The 27433-nt window shown below is 42.3% G+C and overlaps 1 protein-coding gene across 2 annotated transcripts in view; it reads right to left on the bottom strand.

Annotated features, from left to right (window-relative positions):
• Window positions 1-1928: 1928 nt before the first annotated feature.
• The window catches only part of LOC115125479 (integrin alpha-1-like), a 111791-nt gene continuing 86286 nt past the window's right edge, over window positions 1929-27433 (bottom strand). Inside the window, exons 12-30 of one of the 2 annotated variants that reach the window (XM_065007553.1) lie at window positions 25592-25734; window positions 23465-23608; window positions 22627-22884; window positions 22330-22460; window positions 21327-21502; window positions 20970-21115; window positions 15383-15490; window positions 13177-13253; window positions 12788-12914; window positions 12518-12598; window positions 12323-12399; window positions 12042-12131; window positions 11081-11189; window positions 5784-5897; window positions 5484-5588; window positions 5266-5370; window positions 5049-5144; window positions 4717-4830; window positions 1929-4339 (exon numbers count right to left, since the gene is read on the bottom strand). In XM_065007553.1, coding sequence (XP_064863625.1) covers window positions 4280-4339; window positions 4717-4830; window positions 5049-5144; window positions 5266-5370; window positions 5484-5588; window positions 5784-5897; window positions 11081-11189; window positions 12042-12131; window positions 12323-12399; window positions 12518-12598; window positions 12788-12914; window positions 13177-13253; window positions 15383-15490; window positions 20970-21115; window positions 21327-21502; window positions 22330-22460; window positions 22627-22884; window positions 23465-23608; window positions 25592-25734 — 2261 coding nt within the window. In that variant the 3' untranslated portion in view covers window positions 1929-4279. Of the gene's footprint in view, window positions 4340-4716; window positions 4831-5048; window positions 5145-5265; window positions 5371-5483; window positions 5589-5783; window positions 5898-11080; window positions 11190-12041; window positions 12132-12322; window positions 12400-12517; window positions 12599-12787; window positions 12915-13176; window positions 13254-15382; window positions 15491-20969; window positions 21116-21326; window positions 21503-22329; window positions 22461-22626; window positions 22888-23464; window positions 23609-25591; window positions 25735-27433 lie in introns of both variants that reach the window. The other variant, XM_065007552.1, reaches the window with a different exon arrangement.

Below are 27433 nucleotides of genomic sequence, written 5' to 3'. Positions count from 1 at the left end.
TTGTAGAATTTAACAGCTCTTTTCTGGATTTTGATAATTAGTGGGTATCGGCCTAATTCTGCTCTGCATGCATTATTTGGTGTTCTACGTTGTACATGGAGGATATTTTTGCAGAATTCTGTATGCAGAGTCTCAATTTGGTGTTTGTCCCATTTTGTGAAGTCTTGGTTGGTGAGTTCCCCAGACCTCACAACCATAAAGGGCAAGTCTCTCTCTCTCTCTCTCTCTCTCTCTCTCTCTCTGTCTCTCTCTGTCTCTCTCTCTCTCTCTCTCTCTCTCTCTCTCTCTCTCTCTCTCTCTCTGTCTCTCTCTCTCTCTCTCTCAAATGGCTTTATTGGAATGGGAAACGTGTTTAAATTGAGAAAGCAAGTAAAATAGACAATAAACAAAAGGGGAAAAAACATTGAAATCTCTCTCTGTCTGTCTGTTTCTCTCTCTCTCTCTCTCTCTCTCTCTCTCTCTCTCTCTCTCCCTCTCCCTCTCCCTCTCTCTCTCTCTCTCTCTCTCTCTCTCTGTCCCTCTCTCTCTCTCTCCCCCCCTCTCTGCCTCTCTCTCTCTGATGTGTCTGTCTGTCTGTCACACACACACCACAGATTCCTACTGATATCCGAAAGCAAATAAAATAGACAATACACAAAAGGGAAATAAAAAGGAAATCTCTCTCTCCCCCTCTCTCTCTCTCTCTGGGTATGTCTCTCTCCCTGTCTCTCGCTCTCTCTGTGTATATCTCGCTCCCTATCTCTCTCTCTCTGTGTATGTCTCTCTTTCTGTCTCTCTCTCTCTCTCTCTGCATGTCTCTCTCCCTGTCTCTCTCTCTCTCTCTCTCTCTCTCTCTCTCTCTGTGTGTATGTCTCTCTCCCTGTCTCTCTCTCTGTGTAGATCTCGCTCCCTGTCTCTCTCTCTCTGTGTATGTCTCTTTCCCGGTCTCTCTCTCTTGCTCTCTCTGCCTCTCTCCGTGTCTCTGTCTCTCTCTGCCTCTCTCGCTCTTTGATGTGTCTGCCTGTATGCCTGTCTGTCTCGCTCTCTCAATTCAATTCAAGGCGCTTTATTGGCATGCAAAACATATGTTAACATTGCCAAAGCAAGTGAAGTAGATAATGTACAAAAGTGAAACATTATACTCACAGAAGTTACAAAAGAATAAAGACATTTCAAATGTCATATTATGTATATATACAGTGTTGTAACGATGTGCAAATGGTTAAAGTACAAAAGGAAAAATGAATAAACAGATATTGTATTTACAATTGTGTTTGTTCTTCACTGGTTGACCTTTTCTTGTGGCAACAGGTCACAAATCTTGCTGCTGTGATGGCTCTCTCTCTCTCTCCCTGTTTCTCCCTCTCTCTCTCTCTCTCTCTCTCTCTCTCTCTCTCTCTCTCTCTCTCTCTCTCTCTCTCTCTCTCTCTCTCACACCACAGATTCCCAATGATATCCATGGGTTTAACATTAGCGTTGTCATGAATCATTAACCCAAACTGTGGGTGTGTGTCTTTCTGCAAATCTTCCTGACTGTCTATGTTCATGTTTTGAGTTATTGTTCTGTAGGCACAAACACCTACACATACAGGCAGATACCAGATGCAGAATCATACTGGAAGCTGTCTTACCCCTTTTCTCTCAGCTCTCAGTCAGAAACAATGAACCCCGTCTGTGTAATGGGGTCAGTATGCCTGCAGGGCCCAGACTGCCCACTGACTGAACAGGATCCAGATGAAAGGATCAACTAGTGTGTACAGTAATCCCAAACGCATGAGCAACCTATCTGCAGAAAAATAGCTCACCTGCTGCCTGCCCTGCAGAGGGAAATAACTTAGGACTTCTTAGCATACAATGATCACACACACACACACACACGCACACACACACGCACACCTGCTATACCACAATACCTATCCAGTGCTATGGCCATTGATGTCCAACATGTATTCATTTAAAACCATTTTTATTTATTTATTTTTTGGCATACGATCCTTGACAGCTTGTGCAATGCTTTCAAATCTGTGCTGATCAGAGTGCATACAGTATGACAAACCAGTGTATTAAACTAACAGTTCACAGCAGTGTGTATGACTGGAGTACATCAGTCTGAAGCAGTCCCTAACCCTCTCTCTCTCCAGTCACCCTCTCCGGTCTCTCGCTCTCTCTCATCCTCAAACCTGCTCCTGGAGAGTCAAAGTACAGTAGGTTTTTGTCCCACATGTGCCATCACACCTGATACAGCAAACAAACATCCTGTGACAGACTTTTAACACATGAACATAAATTATAATACATGTCAAGTTGCGTAGCTGGTCAGCACACAAGATTTGGTTCTGGGTTCCAATTGAACTAATCAGTAATTAAATCTTCAAAGCCTTGATCAGCTGACTCTATCACTGCTGAGCTATGACAAATAAGCTCCCCAGAAGGGGACAGTATGGAGGATCCCCGTGATAAGGTTATCTTACACATTTTACAGATATTTATTACATGTGCTTTCAACAGTAATGGGTGAGCTGATGAGTGTCTCTTATATACAATAAAAAGTCAGGGGTTACACCGGACTGCCTGTGCAAAATATGTAAATATGCAGAGGAATGTAGGCGGAGAGAAAGAGGAAACGATGCATGAATCAAACATTTCTACTCACAATCACGACAGTCGCTACCACTCCGGTCATACCAGAGACTACAGGGCTTTAGGCATAACCTGGTGTTCATATGCATCAGACCAAATCACCCCCTGTGTGTAACGTTCAATGGCCTAGTTTCCAGAGTTTGACCTTCTCTGAGACAAACATCTCTTTGTTTTGTGGTACTGACAGGTTTGAACATCAGGAATCAAGTTACACTCCGCTGAGATCCTTTTTGGATTGCTCTGTGTGACTGTAGGCTTCCTCAGAGAAATCATCAAAAAAATTACATCTTAGCGAATGGATGCAAAATGCATCGAGTTCCAATACACATTTATCAAACATTTACATTTTTACCAATATTTACATATTTTTTAAATAGTATTTTATTTAAAAATACTACATTTGTTTGTTTTATCTAATTCATACTATCCCCATACTATCATCATTCTATCATCAAATTATCCACTTACTATCACCATACTATCACCATACTATCAACATACTATCATAAGTAATACCTGAGAAATGTAGGAGCAAATTACTTATTTTATCTCTATTACTGATATATAGGGCCTTGGTGATACATGCTGGACTTAACTTGATCTTAAATGATAGGAATTATTGCAAACATAACTTTATGTACAAGCTTTACATTACATTTACAGGACAATCAAAGGTTTCCCTAATACTGTAAAGGAGCAATCTGTAAATTCTCTGCCCCCATGTTGGAGCAAAATTAAACAAAAACTAGATTAAAAGCGATGTATTTATGTCAATAGCAAATTCCTCCTCTTCTTTTATACTGAATATATATTTGGAGAGGGTGTATTTGCATAGACCCCTTCAATATTCAAGGGAACACTTTTGTTTAAAAAAAATCAAATTTACAGATTGTGCTTGTAAGACTAGAAAAACACTCATGTGAAAATATCAGTGTTCCAAAAAGCAAACATTATGCTTAGAAGACGATGAATGTGTCAAAATATAGGTAATAACACATATCAAAATATACCAAACAAAAAGAAATACAGTACATGGTATAGATTTACAGTATATTAGTAAAAAATGTCAAAAACTATAACACAGAATTCTAATCCATTGCAGAGTGCCTTGGACATTTGGACAACATTGGTGTAATGCCATACTGTAATCTGAGGTGTTTTTAGTGTCTTTGGGATGTTGACGCTGTAAGTGAACCTGAGAACGTTTTGTCCTGTTGTATAAAGCTGGTGTGGCTGCATATGATCAGGTCTGGGTTAGGGTGCCATTATCCTTACGGTCTTCTGATTTCCCTTCTAGCTTAGGTCTTTTAGGTCCAGGTCTTGGTACCCTCAATGAATAGATGGAAGAACAAAGTGTACTGTACAAGTTGAATGTTTCCCCAGGCCTCTGTATCCACTGAACCAGACCAGGGTTTTAAGGCTGGTAGATGGGCCACATCACATTCAGGTGAATGGTTGTTGAATAGCCATAAATAGACTGGCTTTTCTTCTAACCTGATGGTGTTCAGGTGAATTGGTTGATGGGGTATTTCCTATGGTATCTCTTCTAACTGACCTGAAGACAGACCTGAAGACAGACCTGAAGACAGACCTGAAGACAGACCTGAAGACAGACCTGAAGACAGTGGGGCACAGACAGATCTGTATGGTGGTGGAAGGATTAATTCTTCATGTCCTCGTTCTCCATGTCCTCTATGGATTTTCTCTTGAAAAATCCAGCCTGGTGGAGCAGAGAAGACAACAGTGAACACAACATAATCCAGAATTCACATCCAAACTCAAGTCTCAAGTTTGAGTTCAAGTTTAATAGATTTAAAAGTGCATTTCACACATGATCACACCATGTTGAGCCTCTCTATAACACAAGCCTTGACCCTACTCTCTAAGGGTGTCTCAGGGAGAGTTGAGATATGTCAAAATATATACATATATACATATAATACACACTTGTACATGTGTGAGATAAGACAAATATAAGCACCCACCAAATTATTATTATTATTAATAATAATAATACTTATTGTTGTATTTGGGAAGATCCAATGTATAATCGATTATAAGTTCCCTGCAGACAGAAGGTTGTGAACACACACATACCTTCCATAGAGCGAAGATGACCAGTGCCAGAATCAGCAGTCCTATGAGGATACTGACTATAATGATCCACAGTGGTATACCTCCGAAAGCCTCTTTAGAGACCTGGATCTTCACCTGGATGGAAACAACAGTGTTAAAACAAGCAAAGGACAAAAAGCCAACAAATAAAGGCTGTGTTTACACAGGCAGACCAATTTTGATATTTTGCACAATTATTAGCAAAAAATCTCTTCTGATTGGTCTAAAGACCAATAATTGGGCAGAAGATCAAAATTGTGTTGCCTGTGTAAGTGCAGCGGATCACATGAAAATGAATAGGTAATTGCACTCACATCTCTGGCGTAATTGGTGGCACTCAACACGAAGAGATCAGTGTTCAGGTTCTCCAGAGTGGCATTAACAATCATGTGAAGGCTGGAGAACTCTGCCTGTGGAGCGAAGAGCAATTCAATTCATCACTCAATATACCAATACATTTGTCAGTTAATAAATGTATCAATCAATCAATCAAAAACAATGAATGAACAAGTGACACTTCACTGTACTCACTTTGATAAAGGTGGGCTTCCACACCCTGAAGGTAACATTGACCTGGCTGTTGTTGACGTGAGGGATGGAGCAGATAAAGGACTTACACGGGTGGTCCTTACAGCCCTGCAAAGGAGAGTACACACACTGTGACACACACTCACGTACACACACACACTCATACTCACACTCATTACTCACACTCACACCCACACTCACACACAGTAGTGCTGACTCACCACCAGGAAGACACTGAGGGTCTCTTTTTTAGGATTGATGGTGTGCGTGTTGTTGTTGTTGATCTTTAAAGGGTTAATCAGGTCCCTGATGTGACATCTCACATCCTGTGGGAGAGAAAAAAGGTCCATCAATCAATTATCAATCAATCACATTTGGATCAACTTGATCCACACCACCACAGTTCTACAGAGTGTTTGACTTCACCGTGTGATTGTCTGATGACTGGTACTGAACCATGTGCAGGGGATACTGGTACACTGTCTATCTCTATGGTACAGTACACAGTAGAGAAGCCTTACCTGTGAGGAGGTGACATGTGTCAGGTATAGCAGGGTGTTCTCTCTAGGTGATAGGTACGGGTACATCACCCTCAGCTTTAGAGGAGGAGTCTCCATATTCACATCCTTTTTAACCTAGAGACCAGAGCGAGAGACAGGAAGTCACAGTTCTTTCAATCAAAATGTGACCACATGTTGTTTTTTTTGAGCTTGGCAACTTAGAATAAGTGTCTTACTTTGGGTATATAATGAGTTAATTGCAGCCTACTCAGTCACTTTTTATAGCTACTGTTACAGTCCTCCTGGGCTGTATACAGAGTTCCCTGAATTCCTATTGGACCTCGTAGTCATTTTTGGTAACTTCAATATTCACATGGAGAAGTCCACAGCCCTCACTGCTGCTGAATCAGCCTACTTTTCCAACCTGATTGAGGAGAGTAAAAATAATCAAACATTTATTTTTGATACAGTCGCAAAGCTAACTAAAAATAAGCATTCCCCAAGTGAGGATGGCCTTCAGTTCAGCAGTGATGAATTCATTAACTTCTTCGATCGTTCATGATAATTAGAAAGCAAATTCTTTGAGTATGCATATTTCACCAAAACTCAGTTTTCCTGAGTCTGCACAGAACTGCAAAAACTCAAAGTTTTTGTATCCTGTATCTCTCGTCACATTCATGAAAATAGTCATGGCCTCTAAACCTTCCAGCTGGCTACTGGACCCTATTCCAGCTAAACTACTGAAAGAGCTACTTCCTGTACTTGGCCCTCCAATGTTGAACATAAATGGCTCCCTATCCTCTGAATGTGTACCAAACTCACTAAACGCGGCAGTAATAAAGCCTCTCCTGAAAAAGCCGAACCTTGACCTGGATGTTTTGTTTTACTATTGGCCTATATTGAATCTCCCATTCCTCTACTATTATTGTTTGTTTTGTAAAAGTTTTTGTGCAGCAACTCACTGCCTTCCTGAAGACAATAATGTATACAAAACGCTCCAGTCTGGTTTTAGACTCCCTCGTAGTACTGAGACCGCACTTATGAAGGTGGCAAATGACCTTTTAATGGTGTTAGACTGAGGCTCTGGGTTGGTCCTTGTGCCCCTAGAACTTAGTGCCACTTTTGACACCATCGATCACCACATTCTTTTGGAAAGATTGGAAACCCAAATTGGTCTATACCAGCGGTTCTTAAACTTTTTCAGCCTGGACCCAGATGAGAAATTCTGTGTTTTCCTGGGACCCAAGCTTAGAAAAACTACACATAAATATTGGTACATTTCATTGCCCTTATTCCTAAAACGAATGCAATATAGACAAAAACAAATAACAATTAAATTAAATATCCATATAAATATATATTAATGTTTATTTTCCCCCATTAAAAGCACTCTGACATATCTGTCTAGGTTGGAACTGCTGTTAAAATACAATAAATCATTTAATTCTTACCTGGAATAAACAGATTGATCACATCACATAGATGTATAACAGAACACACAGGCGTGTTGATCGTGCAACCCTAAGTAACAGTACAGGAGAAAAATGATCAGGCCTGCTGTACATCTTACTGTCGAAATGATCAGGCCTGCTGTACATCTTACTGTAGAAATGATCAGGCCTACTGTACATCTTACTGTAGAAATGATCAGGCCTGCTGTACATCTTACTGTAGAAATGATCAGGCCTGCTATACATCTTACTGTAGAAATGATCAGGCCTGCTGTACATCTTACTGTAGAAATGATCAGGCCTGCTGTACATCTTACTGTAGAAATGATCAGGCCTACTGTACATCTTACTGTAGAAATGATCAGGCCTGCTGTACATCTTACTGTAGAAATGATCAGGCCTGCTGTACATCTTACTGTAGAAATGATCAGGCCTACTGTACATCTTACTGTAGAAATGATCAGGCCTGCTGTACATCTTACTGTAGAAATGATCAGGCCTGCTGTACATCTTACTGTAGAAATGATCAGGCCTACTGTACATCTTACTGTAGAAATGATCAGGCCTGCTGTACATCTTACTGTAGAAATGATCAGGCCTGCTATACATCTTACTGTAGAAATGATCAGGCCTGCTGTACATCTTACTGTAGAAATGATCAGGCCTGCTGTACATCTTACTGTAGAAATGATCAGGCCTGCTGTGCATCTTACTGTAGAAATTATTGTTGAAAGAAAGTCTAGGTTGGAACTGTCTGTTAAAATACAATAAATATGTTTTATTCTGAACTGGAATAAACTGATTGATCACATCACACAGATGTAGACCAGAAAACACATATACACACAGTCCTAATGAGAGCAGGTCTATTCTGGGCTCTGTTGACAGTGTAACACTGAGGTCATGCTCAGCCTTGAAACTGTTTCTGTACTTGTTTTATAAGTGTCAGAGTTGAGAACCCTGACTCGCATAGGTATGTGGTGCCAAACTGGACCAGAACATCTACTGCTTTCTCAGTCAGGCAGGAGACCGCTTCCTGCTGTAGATTAACAACCCAGAACTGTGTAAGTGTGTTTGCCTCAAAAAGCATCTTGCTTCAATCAGTTTATTCCAGGTAAGAATGACAATTATAGTTGTATTTTAACAGCAACAGTTCCAACCTAGACTCGTTTTCAACAATAATTTCAACAGTAAGATGTACAGTAGGCCTGATCATTTCTACAGTAAGATGTACAGTAGGCCTGATCATTTCAACAGTAAGATGTACAGTAGGCCTGATAATTGTTCATATTTCTTAATCTGTACTGTTACTAGGTTTGCGCTATCAGTAGCTAGCTTGCTTTGGCAAATGTTAGCTATTAGCTGTGTACAAGGCCAGGGGATTGTTTGAAAGAGAAACTCACATCTACTACTATGACAGTTAGTTATTACTCCCTTATTTAACAGAAACAGAAAGTGCACTGAATAGAGAGCGCAGATGCACATGGCCAAACCAATTCCAGTAATTGATTAAATAATTAAACATTTACACTGACACGTCGCGACCCACCATTAACAGGTCCCACTTTGGGTCGCGACCCATACTTGAAGAAAGGCTGGTCTACACAGACAAGGTCTTGCCTGTTTTAGATCTCATCTGTCGGTAAGATATTAGTTCATCTTTGTGGATGGTTCGTCTTCTGACAAATCAATGGTGAGTTTCGGTGTTCCTCAAGGTTCCGTTTTAGGACCACTATTGTTTTCACTATATATTCTACCTCTTGGTGACTTTACCTGCTATGCAGACGACACACAGCTGTACATTTCGATAAAACATGGTGAAGCCTCAAAATTGCCTACCCTGGAAGCCTGTGTTTCAGACATAAGGAAGTGTGATGGCGGAAAATGTTTTCAAATCAAATTGTATTAATCACATGCGCCGAATACAACAGGTGTAGACCTTACAGTGAAATGCTTACTTACAAGCCCCTAACCAACAATTCAGTTTAAAAAATATGAATAAGAATAATAAATAAAAGGAACAAGTAATTAAAGAGCAGCAGTAAAATAACAATAGAGAGACTATATACCGGGGGTACTGGTACAGAGTCAATGTGCGGGGGAACCGGTTAGTCGAGGTAATTGAGGTAATATGCCAGCTCCCTTCTTTATACTGTGATTCTCTGCCTCTGACCCAATAGAGTACCACAGTATGAAACACAGCACTTATTTTAAGTGTTTCTAAAATCCCCTATGGGAAAAATGTATGGTGGAAAAAATGATTGGAACCATTTCCCTGTTTGACCTCTAGGTTTTATGGGTATTATGATGCCTCCACTGTGGGGCTCTATTACGGGGACTGAGCCACTGGCTTGCTAGTGCTCTCCCATGCTTTCCCTAGGAGGGGTGAATCACATCTTGCCAGGCTTTTTTTTGTTGCTATTCTCAACTTGAATGTGTTGAGTCACTGACATTATGGGTGAGATCTTCGTGGGCTAAACTCCGCCTTGTCTCTGGGTAGTAAGTTGGTGGTCTGTTGATATCCCTCTAGTGGTGTGGGGGCTGTGATTTGGCAAAGTGGGTCTGGTTATATCCTACCTGGTTGGCCTTGTCCAGGAGTATTCTCGGGCAGGGCCACAGTGTCCCCCGACCCCCCCGGCTCAGTCTCCAATATCTATGCTGCAATAAACTATGTTTTGGGGGCTAGGGTCAGTCTGTCCTATCTGGTGAATTTCTCGTGTCTTATCTGGTGTCCTGTGTGATCTTCAGTGTGCTCCCTCTAATTCTCCTAACTCTCTCTCTTCCCTTGGACCAGGCCTCAGGACTACCTGGCCTGACGACTCCTGGTTGTCCTCGTCCCCTGGTCATGCTGCTGATCCAGTTTCTGCTGTTCTGCCTGTGGCTATGGAAACCTGACCTGTTCACCGGACCTGCTACCTTATCCCGGACCTGCTGTTTCAACCCTCTCTCTCTCTCTACCACACCTGCTGTCAGGTGCGGTAGTGAGCCAACTGACATTTACTCCTGAGGTGCTGACCTGTTGCATTCTCTACAACCACTGTGATTATTATTTGACCCTGCTGGTCATCTATGAACGTTTGAACATCTTGAAGAACGATCTAGCCTTAATAGCCATGTACTCTTACCCTCTCCACCAGCCAGCCCTCAGAACCTAGTTCCTCTCTACACAGTACAGCCAGAAGAGGACTGGCCACCCCTCAGAGCCTAGTTCCTCTCTACCCAGTACAGCCAGAAGAGGACTGGCCACCCCTCAGAGCCTGGTCCCTCTCTACCCAGTACAGCCAGAAGATCACTGGTCAGCCCCTCAGAGCCTGGTCCCTCTCTACCCAGTACAGCCAGAAGAGGACTGGCCACCCCTCAGAGCCTAGTCCCTCTCTACCCAGTACAGCCAGAAGAGCACTGGTCACCCCTCAGAGCCTGGTCCCTCTCTACCCAGTACAGCCAGAAGAGGACTGGACACCCCTTAGAGCCTGGTCCCTCTCTACCCAGTACAGCCAGAAGAGCACTGGCCACCCCTCAGAGCCTGGTCCCTCTCTACCCAGTACAGCCAGAAGAGGACTGGACACCTCTCAGAGCCTGGTCCCTCTCTACCCAGTACAGCCAGAAGAGCACTGGCCACCCGTCAGAGCCTGGTTCCTCTCTAGGTTTCTTCCTAGGTTCCTGCCTTTCTAGGGAGTTTTTCCTAGCCACCATGCTTCTACATCTGCATAGCTTGCTGTTTGGGGTTTTAGGCTGGGTTTCCGTATAATAACTTTGTGACATCTGCTGATGTATAAAGGGCTTTATAAATACATTTAATTGAATTGTTCTTATCCCCTGGCCTTATCTAAGCAGGTATTACTACGGTCTACAATATGTAGGTCTTACCGTATAGATGATCTTGACCTCTTCTCCTATCACACTGGTGTGGTTGAAGATGCTGGGGTACTGCTCTCCCTCTTTCACTATGATGTGGTCCTCCTTCATATGCCTGTCACTGAGAGATAGAGGGATGATGGATGGAGAGATGAGGGATGAGACAGGAGATGGAAAAATTAGTAAGGAGATGGAAAGATGAGAGGAGATGGAAAGATGAGACAGGAGATGGAAGGATGAGAGGAGATGGAAAGATGAGACAGGATATGGAAAGATGAGACATGGTATGGAAAGATGAGACAGGATATGGAAAGATGAGAGGAGATGGAAAGATGAGACAGGATATGGAAAGATGAGACATGGTATGGAAAGATGAGACAGGATATGGAAAGATGAGAGGAGATGGAAAGATGAGACAGGAGATGGAAAGATGAGAGGAGATGGAAAGATGAGAGGAGATGGAAAGATGAGACAGGATATGGAAAGATGAGAGGAGATGGAAAGATGAGACAGGAGATGGATAGATGAGACAGGAGATGGATAGATGAGACAGGATATGGAAAGATGAGACAGGATATGGAAAGATGAGAGGAGATGGAAAGATGAGACAGGATATGGAAAGATGAGAGAAGATGGAAAGATGAGACAGGATATGGAAAGATGAGACAGGAGATGGATAGATGAGACAGGATATGGAAAGATGAGACAGGATATGGAAAGATGAGACAGGATATGGAAAGATGAGAGGAGATGGAAAGATGAGACAGGAGATGGAAAGATGAGACAGAAGATGGAAAGATGAGACAGGATATGGAAAGATGAGACAGGAGATGGAAAGATGAGACAGAATATGGAAAGATGAGAAAGGAGATGGAAAGATTTGAAAAAAGGTCATACTCTGATACTGTACCTGTATTTTTTATGGAACTAAAAATGTCCTGTACGTGTTGTAGCTGCTGCTGTCTGTACTCACGCAGTGAATCTGAGTCCAGCCTCGTACTTCACAGGGATGGAGATTCTCACAGAGTTGTCATGGAGGGTGGTCTTCAATTCCTCACTGTCACTGTAAAAATGAGAAAAGTCATTGCATTAGAATTTTGACTTTTCAATATTTCTTCTTGGCTCACTCATTTATTTTAAATAGTTGAGATTTAGCATGGAACTCGGGACTCCCCGGAAAACACTAGCCATTGTTACTGTGTGGACTATCCTGGCTAAATAAATCAAATGAATGAACACCATGGCTTACTGTACCTGGTTGCAGTTACGTTGATCTGAATCTCTTTCCAGACGTGTGCAGGGTTGACTTCAAACAGGATCTCAAACACCTCCTGGAGGGAGAACAAGCAAAACTGATCAGTGGCCTATTCATCACAAAATGAAACATGAAGTACATAGTGAGTCTTATGGTATGAGGTTAGATGCGTGTGATTGCAAGAATTGTCTTACCTCTACATTGCTTTTGAGGAATGGATATCCCACAGCACACTCAACTTTGGTATTATTCAGACTGCAGACTTTGTCATTGGCCTGCAGAGTAAACAGTTGAAATCACATATAATGTCATTGTAAGTCGCTCTGGATAAGAGCATCTGCTAAATGACTTAAATGTAAATGTAAATGTCAAAACTCATACTGACGTACTGATTCCCAACATCCAAGAAATCAATGTAAATCAAAGCTCCACAACAGCTCTACAAACGTAGGGAAGGATCTCACCTTGACTTTGACGTAGTTTATGTTTTCAGTAAAGCTGAGCATGACTTTGGTATTGTAGGCATTGTCTTGACTGTTTCTAATGGTAATGAGCACATGGAACTTTTCTTTGTTGGCTTTGATCACAAGACTGGAAAGAATAGGAAAGTTATTACTGTAGCAGGGCAGGTTTTACTGTAATTCTACTACTGTTGAAGGGCAGATTTTACTGTAATGTTATTACTGTAGCAGGGCAGATTTTACTGTAATGCTGTGACACTTCATCTGGACCAACACAAGAGGGCGCTAAAGTACAATACAAGGGCAACATACCTATTAATGAACTACCACGCAACTGCCATAAAATCGTGACAGTTAGATGGATTGAAAGAATACAATCTTTGTGACAATACCTTTGTATACTTGGCACAGCCTTCAGGGATAGGTCAGCTATGCACTTGTCATCGCTCCCACAGTCCACCAAAGGAATCTGAATGACGTGTGCATGGTTACAAGCAGTATGGAATAGACCATGTACAAGACAGTTCTATCAATGAAGCAGTCGAAAACTGCTTGCATGTACCTACATTTACACATTACTTCAATTACCTCAACACCGGTGCCCCAGCACATTCACTCTGTACCGGTACCTCCTGTATATAGCCTCGCTACTGTTATTTACTGCTGCTCTTTAATTATTGTTATTCTTATCTCTTACTTTCTTTAAGGTATTTTCTTAAAACTGTGTTATCATCCTGTTCTACCACTGTGTTAACATCCTGTTCTACCACAGTGTTAACATCCTGTTCTACCACGGTGTTAACATCCTGTTCTACCACAGTGTTAACATCCTGTTCTACCACGGTGTTAACATCCTGTTCTACCACAGTGTTAACATCCTGTTCTACCACAGTGTTAACATCCTGTTCTACCACGGTGTTAACATCCTGTTCTACCACAGTGTTATGATCCTGTTCTTCCACAGTGTTAACATCCTGTTCTACCACAGTGTTAACATCCTGTTCTACCACAGTGTTAACATCCTGTTCTACCACGGTGTTAACATCCTGTTCTACCACAGTGTTATGATCCTGTTCTTCCACAGTGTTAACATCCTGTTCTACCACTGTGTTATCATCCTGTTCTACCACTGTGTTAACATCCTGTTCTACCACAGTGTTAACATCCTGTTCTACCACGGTGTTAACATCCTGTTCTACCACAGTGTTAACATCCTGTTCTACCACGGTGTTAACATCCTGTTCTACCACAGTGTTAACATCCTGTTCTACCACAGTGTTAACATCCTGTTCTACCACGGTGTTAACATCCTGTTCTACCACAGTGTTATGATCCTGTTCTTCCACAGTGTTAACATCCTGTTCTACCACAGTGTTAACATCCTGTTCTACCACAGTGTTAACATCCTGTTCTACCACAGTGTTATGATCCTGTTCTACCACAGTGTTAACATCCTGTTCTTCCACAGTGTTAACATCCTGTTCTACCACGGTGTTAACATCCTGTTCTACCACAGTGTTAACATCCTGTTCTACCACAGTGTTAACATCCTGTTCTACCACGGTGTTAACATCCTGTTCTACCACAGTGTTAACATCCTGTTCTTCCACGGTGTTAACATCCTGTTCTACCACGGTGTTAACATCCGGTTCTACCACAGTGTTAACATCCTGTTCTACCACGGTTTTAACATCCTGTTCTACCACGGTGTTAACATCCTGTTCTACCACAGTGTTAACATCCTGTTCTACCACGGTGTTAACATCCTGTTCTACCACAGTGTTAACATCCTGTTCTACCACAGTGTTAACATCCTGTTCTACCACAGTGTTAACATCCTGTTCTACCACGGTGTTAACATCCTGTTCTACCACAGTGTTAACATCCTGTTCTACCACAGTGTTAACATCCTGTTCTACCACGGTGTTAACATCCTGTTCTACCACAGTGTTAACATCCTGTTCTACCACGGTGTTAACATCCTGTTCTACCACAGTGTTAACATCCTGTTCTACCACAGTGTTAACATCCTGTTCTACCACAGTGTTAACATCCTGTTCTACCACAGTGTTAACATCCAGCCACATGTTTTGTCTCCCTCTGTCCCTCTGCCAAAGAACTCATTAAAACTATGTGTGTGGGAGCTGCACCATTGGAACTGGATAACAGTCTGTCAGTGTTTTAGAGCCTCTGATAGGAACTAGTGATGGATGGAGGACAGCCGTTGGAGAGAATATTCACCCTCTACAGCGCTGGAAGGAGCCAGACTGTATGAGTGTGCAAAGTTCTGATTACTGACTCTGCTCACACAGCACCTATTCACTGTTGCAATATATGATAGCTGAGGTTTAAAGTAAGGTAAGAAAATCAGATGTGTGCATATGCACACACGTATTGTTAGCCAAGTAGGGCCTGTAGTGGCTAAAGAGGGAAGCAAGCCAAGGTATACAAAATTCATGGAAAGCCAAAAGTTACTGGTGTGTGTGTGTGTGTGTGTGTGTGTGTGTGTGTGTGTGTGTGTGTGTGTGTGTGTGTGTGTGTGTGTGTGTGTGTGTGTGTGTGTGTGTGTGTGTGTGTGTGTGTGTTAAATCATTTTACCGTTTTGTTGAGTGACGTTGGTAAGTCTCCATCCAGGACGGGGCCTGTGTCCTCAGCCAGACCAAACTCGAGGGAGATCATGATGGGGTCTCTGAAGTCCAGATTAGCCTGAGGAGATCATATCATTATATGAACAGTGTATATATGAACATCTACTGCACACTCTTAGCTGTACTCAAACAAGCTTTTTCTAACAGACAGAGTACTGTATCGTTTAAAAAAAAACATTTTTATCAAACGTTAGTATTTCTCATCTTATGTACCAGTGGAGGCTCCTCAGAGGAGGAAGGGGAGGACCATCTTTTTCTAACAGACAGAGTACTGTATCGTTTAAAAAAAAGCATTTTTATCAAACGTTAGTATTTCTAATCTTATGTACAAGTGGAGGCTCCTCAGAGGAGGAAGGGGAGGACCATCTTCCTCAGTGAATTTAATAAAAATAAAAATTGTAAAACAATTGTAAAACAAGTTATCCTTTTAGATTAAACTACCCAAAATATAATCATATCACCAAATAACTGATTAAAACACATTGTTTCGCATTTAAGGTCTGCCGTTGCCTCAACAGCACTCTGTAGGGTAGCACCATGGTGTACCCGGATGACAGCTAGTTTCCATCCTCCTCTGGGTACATTGACTTCAATACAAAACCTAGGACGCTCATGGTTCTCACACCCTTCCATAGACTTACACAGTAATTACGACAACTTCCGGAGGACGTGTTCCAGCCTATCAGAGCTCTTGCAGCATGAACTGATGCAGCATGAAATGTTGTCCACCCAATCAAAGGATTAGAGAATGAATCTAGTACTGAAAGCATAAGATACAGCTAGCTGGCACTGCAGTGTATAAAATGTGATGAGTAGATGGCTCAAAGAGAGAGAGAGACAATAGTTGAACACTTTTGAACAAATTAATTTGTTCCAACATGAAGGCGAAGCAAGAGAGAAATATAGAGAGTTTGTCATTATTTTTCCCTTTCAGTTTTATTTACAGTACTTAGCTGTATCAAACAGGCCTGGATAGGACTGCCTATTACGCCTCTCACATATTGTGCTCTTATGGTGTAAATGTTCAGAGAATTCTTGTGGAAAGGTAGTGTTGGAGGAATTTTAAATTCCTATATGTTTTATAGCCTAAACCAAATTCGCACTCTTTCTAATTCATTAATGATTTGTAAGTTCATTAATTATGCATGAAGTAGATCGAGACTACAACAGAAAAGAGTAACGTTCATCTTGAAAAGTTTGGAAAAGGCTTATCCTGCAAGGAGGATGTGATCTGATATATATTATTCCCATTCCAAATGACTTCCTTCTCCCGTGTCAAAGATTTAACATTCAATTAGTTTAGCCTACTGAAACACCCTGCTCAAACAGGGTGATGCTATGTTAGCTAGCTGGCTATGACTTTCCAACACAACACTGGAAGTCTTCCAAGTCAATGTAAACTTTTGGTATTACTAATTTATTGCCACCAGGGCCCACCAGTGTAACTGCTTACTGACTGTACACTAAAGTTATTGCATGATTGTAGCAAGTTTACTAACAAGTTAGTTATTTTAGATATACTGTCTATGACGTTACTTCAGCTTGATCAGGGGTGTATTCATTCCGCCAGTTCTGATGAAAAACGTTTCTTGAACTGAAGCAAACGGAACAAAACGGGGATAAACATACGTGAATTTGTCCAATAGAAACTCTTGTTTGCAACTGTTGGACTAATGTTTACACCCTATATCAGCTAGATGCAGGCAAGAGTGTGCAAAGCGCTATTGAATGACACTGTCTGTCACCTCATTTGTCTCTTGACCTGTGTGCACCTACGTCGTAAACTTTCATTCATAGGCTAGGTTGTAGCAACCTCATGATGGGTAGAGGGAAAATTGAGTATCATGTAGCAGCCTACACGTATCACTGTTACATTGAACTGGGGGAATGAAATATGAATGACAGTCATCCAATATGTTGTCATAGAAATAAGGCTATGCTCATGAAAAATGTTCTGTCCTCCCTCATCTTAAACGGCACTGACCGCAACTGTTATGTACTGTAGGCTTCTGTATGCCGTGTCACAAAATGTTTGTGTTCCTAGCTCCAACAGTGCAGCAGTTTTTGACAATACACAACGATACACATGTACAGTTGAAGTCGGAAGTTTACATACACAAATACATTTAAACTCAGTTTTTCACAATTCCTGACATTTAATCCTAGTAAAAATTCCCTGTCTTAGGTCAGTTAGGATCACCACTTTATTTTAAGAATGTGAAATGTCAGAATAATAGTAGAGAGAATTATTTATTTCAACTTGTATTTCTTTCATCACATTCCCAGTGGGTCAGAAGTTTACATACACTCAAATAGTATTTGGAAGCATTGCCTTTAAATTGTTTAACTTGCGTCAAATGTTTCGGGTAGCCTTCCACAAGCTTCCCACAATAAGTTGGGTGAATTTTGGCCCATTCCATCTGACAGAGCTGGTGTAACTGAGTCAGGTTTGTAGGCCTCCTTGCTCGCACACACCTTTTCAGTTCTGCCCACAAGGATTGAGGTCAGTGCTTTGTGATGGCCACTCCAATGTCCTTAAGCCATTTTGCCACAACTTTGGAAGTATGCTTGGGGTCATTGTCCATTTGGAAGACCCATTTGCGACCAAGCTTTAATGATGTCTTGAGATATTGCTTCAGTATATTCACATAATTTTCCTTCCTCAGGATGCCATTTATTTTGTGAAGTGCATCAGTCCCTCCTGCAGCAAATCACCCCCCACAAAATGATGCTGCCACCCCTGTGCATCACGGTTGGGATGGTGTTCTTCGGCTTGCAAGCTTCCAAACGTAACGATGGTCATTATGGCCAAACAGTTCTATTTTTGTTTCATCAGACAAGAGGACATTTCTCCAAAAAGTACTATATTTGTCCACATGTGCAGCTGCAAACCATAGTCTTGCTTTTTTTATCAAGGTTTTGGAGCAGTAGCTTCTTCCTCGCTGAGCGGCCTTTCAGGTTATGTCGATGTAGGACTCATTTTACTGTGGATATTGATACTTTTGTACCCGTTTTCTCCAGCATCTTCAGAAGGTACTTTGCTGTTGTTCTGGGATTGATTTGCACTTTTCGCACCAAAGTACGTTCATCTCTAGGAGACAGACCGCGTCTTCTTCCTGAGCGGTATGACGGCTGCGTGGTCCCATGGTGTTTATACATGCATACTATTGTTTGTACAGATGAACATGGTACCTTCAGGATAAAGGAGGAGCCAGACTTGTGGAGGTCTACAATTTTTTGGGCCTGAATTGTTTTGAATTTCCCATGATGTCAAGCAAAGAGGCACTGAGTTTGAAGGTCTTGAAATACATCCACAGGTACACCTCCAATTGACTCAAATTATGTCAATTAGCCTATCAGAAGCTTCTAAAGCCATGACATAATTTTCTGGAATTTTCCAAGCTGTTTAAAGGGACAGTCAACTTAGTGTATGTAAACTTCTGACCCACTGGAATTGCGATACAGTGAATTATAAGTGAAATAATCTGTCTGTAAACAATTGTTGTAAAAATGACTTGTGTCATGCACAAAGTAGATGTCCTAACTTGCCAAAAACTATAGTTTGTTACAAGAAATTTGTGGAGTGGTTGAAAAACGAGTTTTAATGACTCCATCCTAAGTGTATGTAAACTTCCGACTTCAACTGTATATACACCCGTACTGTTATCAGTAGTCCCTCTGGATTATGAGGGCTGCATGTCAGTTAGTTCTCCTCCCGGGAGGACAATGTGGGTTATGTGTGTCTCTATCAGACAGCAGAAAGCATCTATGTTCCAGTTGGGATGGACAGCATCTGTCTGGCCACATGGTGTACCAGATCGCTAGGGGATATCGCCCCCAACCGTACACCAGCTCTCTCTCTCTCTCTCTCTCTCTCTCTCTCTGTCTCTCTCTGTCTCTCTCTCTCTCTCTCTCTCTCTCTGTCTCTCTCTCTCTGTCTCTCTCTGTCTCTCTCTCTCTCTCTCTCTCTCTCTCTCTCTCTCTCTCTCTCTGTCTCTCTCTCTCTCTCTCTCTCTCTCTCTCTGTCTCTCTCTCTCTCTGTCTCTCTCTCTCTCTCTCTGTCTCTCTCTCTCTCTGTCTCTCTCTGTCTCTCTCTCTCTCTCTCTCTCTCTCTGTCTCTCTCACTCTCTCTCTCTCTCTGTCTCTCTCTCTCTCTCTGTCTCTCTCTCTCTCTCTCTCTCTGTCTCTCTCTCTCTCTCTGTCTCTCTCTCTCTCTCTCTCTCTCTCTCTCTCTCTCTCTCTCTCTGTCTCTCTCTCTCTGTCTCTCTCTCTCTCTCTCTCTCTCTCTCTCTCTCTCTCTCTCTGTCTCTCTTCTCTCTCTCTCTCTCTCTCTCTCTCTCTCTCTGTCTCTCTCTCTCTCTCTCTCTCTCTCTCTCTCTCTCTCTCTCTGTCTCTCTCTCGCTCTCTCTGTGTCTCTCTCTCTCTGTCTCTCTCTCTCTCTCTCTCTGTCTCTCTCTCTCTCTCTCTCTCTCTGTCTCTCTCTCTCTGTCTCTCTCTCGCTCTCTCTCTGTCTCCCTCTCTCTGTCTCTCTCTCTCTCTGTCTCTCTCTCTCTCTCTCTCTCTCTCTCTCTCTCTCTCTGTCTCTCTCTCTCTCTCTCTCTCTCTCTGTCTCTCTCTCTCTGTCTCTCTCTCTCTCTCTCTCTCTCTCCCTATCTCAGAGGTACTGGGGGTGGTTAACAAGTCCCCCCTCTCTCTCTCTCTCCCTCCCTTTCTCAGAAGTACTGGGGGTGGTTAACCAGTCATTGTCGTGCATTCTCTCTGGTTCTGGTTCCCATTACAGTCAAAGTCTTCTGTTTTATTATACCTCTGTTCTTTCCATTTGCATCCTCAATAAAACCTTATATTGTACTTCTATTTGCTACAAAACAATCAATGTAATGTGAATCGATTTCTAGGCCTCCTTTAAGCCGAATACTTGTATCTACAGTAATGGGCCTTTTGGGAAAGGGGTTGTTTTATTGGAGATGCTTTTCCTTAGATCAAGGGAAGGAGATCTGTCTCCACTTTCATGTTTAGAGCTTTCCTACCATGAATCAATACCAGAGCAACTTGGCCTCCTACTGTACGTCCATCCAATACATTCACTGGCCAGTCTACTGAGATACTAATAGCTATTTAGCCTGGTCCCAGGCTTTATGCTGTTTTGCCTATCAACTCCTATGGTCATTGTCATGCCAAACATAAGAGTTGGCTATACAGCACAAACCAATCTGGGGCCAGGCTTTCTCTGATGCAATCATCATCAAAATGAAACCCATATCCCCTCTCCGGTTCAAACTCTGGGGCCAGTAACACATTCAACTGTGTTCTACTAGTATGTAAGAGACAGAGTTTTTCTATGGGGCCGTTCTCTCGCTCGCTCTCTCTCTCTTTCTCTCTGCCTCTCTCTGCCTCTCTATGCTTCTCATGTCTCTCTCTCTCTGTCTGTCTTGTCTCTCGCTCTCTTTCTTCCTCTCTCTCTCCGCCCCCTCTCTATCTCACCCTCCTCTCTTCCTCTTTCCATGTTGACCAGGCTGATTGAGGAATGATTTACTTGCCTTCATGGCAAAGGAATGTTCCAGACACAGAGCGTCTATGATGTTGGCGGTGACCTGGACCTTCCTCTCACTCTTCTCGTCAGGGTTGACAAACGCTGCCCTCGACTTTGCCCTCAGAGAGTCCAGAGTCAGGTTGTACTTAATGGCTGAAACACAACAAACACCAAATCTGGTAAGTTTCCCATAATTCCCAGGTTTTCCAGAAATCCTGGAGAAAAGACTGTCTGGTTTACAGTTGATATTTTACTCCTTTAGTAGATGCTCTTATCCAGAGTCAGTTACAATCATTGCATTTAATTGAAGTGTTTACACTGTAAACGTTCAAACATACTGGAAGTGTGTTTATCAGACTCTCACCTGTTCCCAAGTTAGTGTGGTCCTTCTCAGACTTGACACTGTAGCTAAAGCAGACCCTGGTCTTCACACACACGGTGGCTCTCTCACCCAGCACACAGTCTTCAGAGGGCTGCTGTAGGTTGATCTTGTTTGGGTCAAAGGTCATGTTGGCATAAAGCTCAGCAACATCCTTGGACCTGGATGACAAACAACAGAAATTCATAAACTTGTAACTGGCATATGAAACTGTTACAATAATCAATGAACTGTGAATGAAACCATTTTTTTTTTACAAAAATATAAAGAGGAGAAGCCAAAATGATATAGCTATAGTTCTTTATACAGTAAACCTGAAAATCGAATTAAAAGCACCTTATTCATTTATAATGTAAAGATGTGTGCAAGCCCTCTATAAACCACGTCGACGGCCATGGCGGCTCTACAAAAGGATCCATAGCCAAGTTATACAGTGCATTCGGAAAGTATTCAGACCCCTTGAATTGATCCATATTTTGTTACATTACAGCCTTATTCTAAAATGGATTAAATCAAGAGCCCAGGAGGAAGGGCTGCCAAATCATGTTTTAAGAGCTTTGCCTCCTGGGAGTTGGAGTTTTTCCACATAGCCCTGCTCGGCCTTGGTCAGCTAGGCCTGTTCCAGCTGAAACTGAGTGGGCGGATCCCTGGCTGGGGTCCCTGTGGTATGAAATGTTGGCTCAACTCCAGAAGAGAAGAGAAAGAGAGGACAGGACAGTACAGGCTCCATGAGAGAAGAGGAGGAACAGGGGTTTGAACAAGGAGAGGAAGGTGTTGTTGGTTCAAATCCTGAAAGGGACACAGCTGTATAAACCAAAGTGACAGTCTTTGATAGATGTGATAATGTTATAATAATACAGTTTTGTGAGATGATATTTGAGGTTACTGCTATTACTAATAGTTGAAGTGGAGTGTGTGTGTGTGCGTGAATGTGTGTGTGGGTGCATGCGTGTGTTTGATACTGAACGCCGAGGCACTAAACACTCACCAGAACAGAGAAGCCCCTCCCAGCCCTCCGATGGTAATGTCTATAATTCCGTCTCCGTTCAGATCCATGACTCCGTGGATCGACTGGCCAAAAAACTTAGTCTTCACCCCGTCTCCAGGGCCTGGGATACGCTGAAACCACACCAGCACACACATTCAGAAGGCTAACATTAACGACTCTCACTTTTACTGTATACTCTTAATACTGTAATATTGTAATCTTACTGTAATTTACTGTAATCTTACTGTAATCTTACTGTAGAATAGTCCGAGAACACATGGTCTTGTCTTTCTTTACCTGCACATATTTTTCCTTGATGGTCTTCTTGGCTCCATGGTAGACGTAGACTGCCCCTTTGTGGTCGTTCTCCAGTGGCGCCCCGATGGCCACGTCCCGGTTCCCGTCCAGGTCTAGGTCACTGACCTCTGCGATGGCGGTGCCGAAGCGGGCGCCACACGGGCCGTTGGTGTTGACGATGGTGCAACCGTTGGAGTGGGCCGAGGTACAACACGTCTGGTTGTCTGGCTTCAGCGTGGTCTGGTGCTCAAACAGGCCCTTCTAGGTAGGAAGGGAGGGAGATGGAGAGACAGAGAGGGGGGATAGAGAGATGTTGAGTAACAGATAGATAGTTACATTCATTATATGACTGTTTGAACATTATTTACTACCTGTCCCAGACCTGCTGTTTTCAACTGTCTAGAGACGGCAGGAGATTAGAGATACTCTCAATGATCAGCTATGAAAAGCCAACTAACATTTACTCCTGAGGTGCTGACCTGTTGCACCCTCGACAACTACTGTGATTATTATTATTTGACCCTGCTGGTCATCTATGAACATTTGAACATCTTGGCCATGTACTGTTATAATCTCCACCCGGCACAGCCAGAAGAGGACTGGCCACCCCTCATAGCCTGGTTTCTCTCTAGGTTTCTTCCTAGGTTCTGGCCTTTTTAGGGAGTTTTTCCTAGCCACCGTGCTTCTACACCTGCATTGCTTGCTGTTTGGGGTTTTAGGCTGGGTTTCTGTACAACACTTTGAGTTATCAGCTGATGTAAGAAGGGCTTTATAAATACATTTGACTGATTGATTGAGTGATGAATCAGGTCAACTATACACACAGTACACCACACACCTCATTGAGTTTGTAGACGTACACCTGTCCCTGTTCCTCCCTCTCTGGGCCCATGAACATAGGAGCTCCCACCAGCAGGATGTCTGTGTAGGAGTCCTGGTCAACATCCACCGTCTGGAGCACGCTGCCAAAGTAGGAGCCAATCTACAGGAGATAAACAGAGGTCAAAGTAGGAGACAATCTACAGGAGATAAACAGAGGTCAAAGTAGGAGACAATCTACAGGAGGTAAACAGAGATCAAAGTAGGAGACAATCTACAGGAGGTAAAAAAAGAGGTCAAAGTAGGAGACAACCTACAGGAAGTAAACAGAGGTCAAAGTAGGAGACAATCTACAGGAGGTAAACAGAGGTCAAAGTAGGAGACAATCTACAGGAGGTAAACAGAGGTCAAAGTAGGAGACAATCTACAGGAGACAGACAGGGGTCAAAGTAGGAGACAATCTACAGGAGGTAAACAGAGATCAAAGTAGGAGCCAATCTACAGGAGGTAAAAAAAGAGGTCAAAGTAGGAGACAACCTACAGGAAGTAAACAGAGGTCAAAGTAGGAGACAATCTACAGGAGGTAAACAGAGGTCAAAGTAGGAGACAATCTACAGGAGGTAAACAGAGGTCAAAGTAGGAGACAATCTACAGGAGACAGACAGGGGTCAAAGTAGGAGCCAATCTACAGGAGACAGAATGAGGTCAAAGTAGGAGACAATCTACAGGACATAAACAAGAGGTCAAAGTAGAAGACAATCTACAGGAGACAGAACGAGGTCAAAGTAGGAGACAATCTACAGGACATAAACAGAGGTCAAAGTAGGAGCCAATCTACAGGAGACAGAACAAGGTCAAAGTAGGAGACAATCTACAGGACATAAACAGAGGTCAAAGTAGGAGCCAATCTACAGGAGACAGAACAAGGTCAATGTAGGAGACAATCTACAGGAGACAGACGAAGGTCAATGTAGGAGACAATCTACAGGAGATAAACAGAGGTCAAAGTAGGAGACAATCCACAGGAGATAAACAGAGGTCAAAGTAGGAGACAATCTACAGGACATAAACAGAGGTCAAAGTAGGAGACAATCTACAGGAGACAGACGGAGGTCACACTACGTTATAATCACTCAGCCTGAAATAGAAACGCGGCAGGAGCTCATGCTTTAATTTAATGAAGCAATAATGTCACAGGGGATGTGGTATATGGTATATACACTGAGTGTGCAAAACATTAAGAACACCTGCTCTTTCCATAAACCAGGTGCAACTCAATATTAGGAAGGTGTTCCTAATGTTTGGTATACTCAGTGTGTATACGATGCAACGTGGAGTCAATCAAATGTATTTATAAAGCCCTTTTTACATCAGCCAATGTCTATACAGTGCTATACAGAAACCCAGCCTAAAACCCCAAACAGGAAGCAATGCAGATGTAGAAGAACGGTGGCTTGGAAAAACTCCCAAGAAAGGCCGGAACCTAAGAGGAAACCAGGCTCTGAGGGGTGGCCAGTCCTCTTCTGGAGTGCCTGGACACAGCCCTTAGCCATGGTATATTGTCTCATATACCACAGCTTTAAGCCACTCAGCATCCAGGGCTTGAACAACCCAGTTTCTAATATAACTAGGCAAGTCAGTTAAGTTCATTCTTATTTACAATGACCCCAGCCAAACCTGGACAACACTGGACCAATTGTGCACTGCTCTATGGGACTCCAAATCACAGCCAGATGTGATACAACCTAGATTTGAAACAGGGACTATAGTGACACCTCTTGCACTGAGATACAGTGCCTTAGACCACTGCACCACTCAGGAGCCCACTATAATCTTAACCTCTACTGAATCTCAAACTAAAGTAGAAACACGGTATGAGCTCATGCCTTGACATCAGGGACCTAATCTGAATTTTATGCTTTCAAATACAATTAGGGACCTAATTGCAGTATTTCAGTGCATTTCTATCTAATGTATACGAATTATGTCCTCAACCAGTTTGTGTCGCGTTGGTTACAGAATGTATAGTCTCTTCCCACACTGCGGTGTCTAACCTTAACCCATGAGTTTGTCAAAGCAACCTACATAATGTAAAGATGTGTATTATGATGATGGTGGAAGATTGATGAATGACAACTGAACACACCTGCTCTCCTTTCAGTACTTGTGTGACTGTGATGATTTCCCCATCCAGTTTGTAGACGATGACTCTGCCTGTGTGGTTGTACCGCGGTGCTCCGGTGATGTATAATTCACCATTAGGGGTTGATGCTGACTGTACGGCATAACCTGCAGGGAGAGACACACACACATATTAGAGCAGTTCATGATCGCAGCTTAAGGACAGAGCGTGTCCCTGTTAGTGGGTTATTTTAGTACGTCTTCCTCCTGGTATTAGTTCACTTTAGTCTCATTGTTAAGAGGATGTGACCTTGGGACTATAAGGTTCTATGTGCGCAAAGAGATATTGAGCATACATGTTTTCACATACCAGATCTTAGAAGTGTTTTGTTGTGAATTCATTTTTATTAAACCATTAAGGTCCTCTGGATAAGAGCGTCTGCTAAATGACTTAAATGTAAATGTGTCCTCACCTAGAGTATCAAAATCCTGAGACATTTGTAAATCCGTTTTTTTTTCGGGGGGTGTAATCGCAGATAGATCCTTATGGCTCTGAAATGTCAATCTGGGTTGAGCCATATGGTTCTATTTGACACTTCTGAATTAGACATGTCTGTTTTCAAGAAAACTGTAGCTATTTGAATAAAGAAATTATAGAATAACACTATTTTACCACGATAGAGTCAGAACACATCATCGAATACATAAATAAATGCATTATGATCATCAGACAAATTACTGTTATCACTGAACAACGATGTGACAACAGGGAGATGGCAAAGACGTGTTCTGATTGGTCCGTCTGTATTTGTTCAGGCTTGTGATTGGATTGCAGATAAAAACGTATAGCGCCAAGTTCAAATGGGTTTATGCAGACAGAACTTTCTAGTAAAAAAATATTTTATCTTAAAATGTACTTAAAAAAATCTAGCTCCACGGATATGAAGAAGCATCTCAAGATCAATTATAGAAGACTAACACATTTTTTGCCAATAATGTCAGCTAGAATCTTATAATCCCAAGGTCTTGAGGAAGCAGTAAAACATTGAAGAACAGAGAGGAGTGTGTGTGTGTGTGTGTGTGTGTGTGTGTGTGTGTGTGTGTGTGTGTGTGTGTGTGTGTGTGTGTGTGTGTGTGTGTGTGCGTGTGTGTGTGCGTGTGTCTGTGTGTGTGTGTGTGTGTGTGTGTGTGTGTGTGTGTGTGTGTGTGTCTGTGTGTGTGTGTGTGTGTGTGTGTGTGTGTGTGTGTGTGTGTGTGTGTGTGTGTGTGTGTGTGTGTGTGTGTGTGTGTGTGTGTCACAGTGTCTGTGTGTCACAGTGTGTGTGTGGTTCATTCTCTGAGCACTGTACCGAAGAGTTTTTAATGATCTGCTGTAACTCTGCCAGTGTTTGAGTTTGTCTGAAACGAACAATCAATCTTTTATTAAATCATATTATTCTTGAATCCCTCACAGCGTCTTCATTGTGGTACAATGCCCCTTGTGCCCCCTACTGCTGGTCGGGTGTATTTATTTGAATGATAGGTATGATGTGAAATGAATAGATTGCATAATAAGGTCGAAATGTGAAATTAATATGGTTGTTTTTTAAGGTTAGGGAGAAGTGCAGTGAATAGTGCCACTTTTTAGGACGGCAATATAAATGAATGTATTTATTTTAATTTTGTCTTGCCTTTTAATCATTATACGTGTTATTGTTTTAACCATCGAGGACCAGTTTGGAAACAAGCATTTTAATGAATACTTTTAATTGATGTTCTCTGGGTCCACATTGTACAGTTTGTTGTATCGGTTTGTTACCCAAAGTAAATTCAATTCAATTCAGAAAGAACGAGTGGCTGAGGTCTGCTACTGTTAACCCTGTGTGTC

The sequence above is a fragment of the Oncorhynchus nerka genome, linkage group LG22, assembly GCF_034236695.1.
Source record: "Oncorhynchus nerka isolate Pitt River linkage group LG22, Oner_Uvic_2.0, whole genome shotgun sequence".
Classification (NCBI taxonomy): domain Eukaryota; kingdom Metazoa; phylum Chordata; class Actinopteri; order Salmoniformes; family Salmonidae; genus Oncorhynchus; species Oncorhynchus nerka.
The sequence above is the reverse complement of the archived record's forward strand: the minus strand, read 5'-3'. Positions and strand labels throughout refer to the sequence as shown.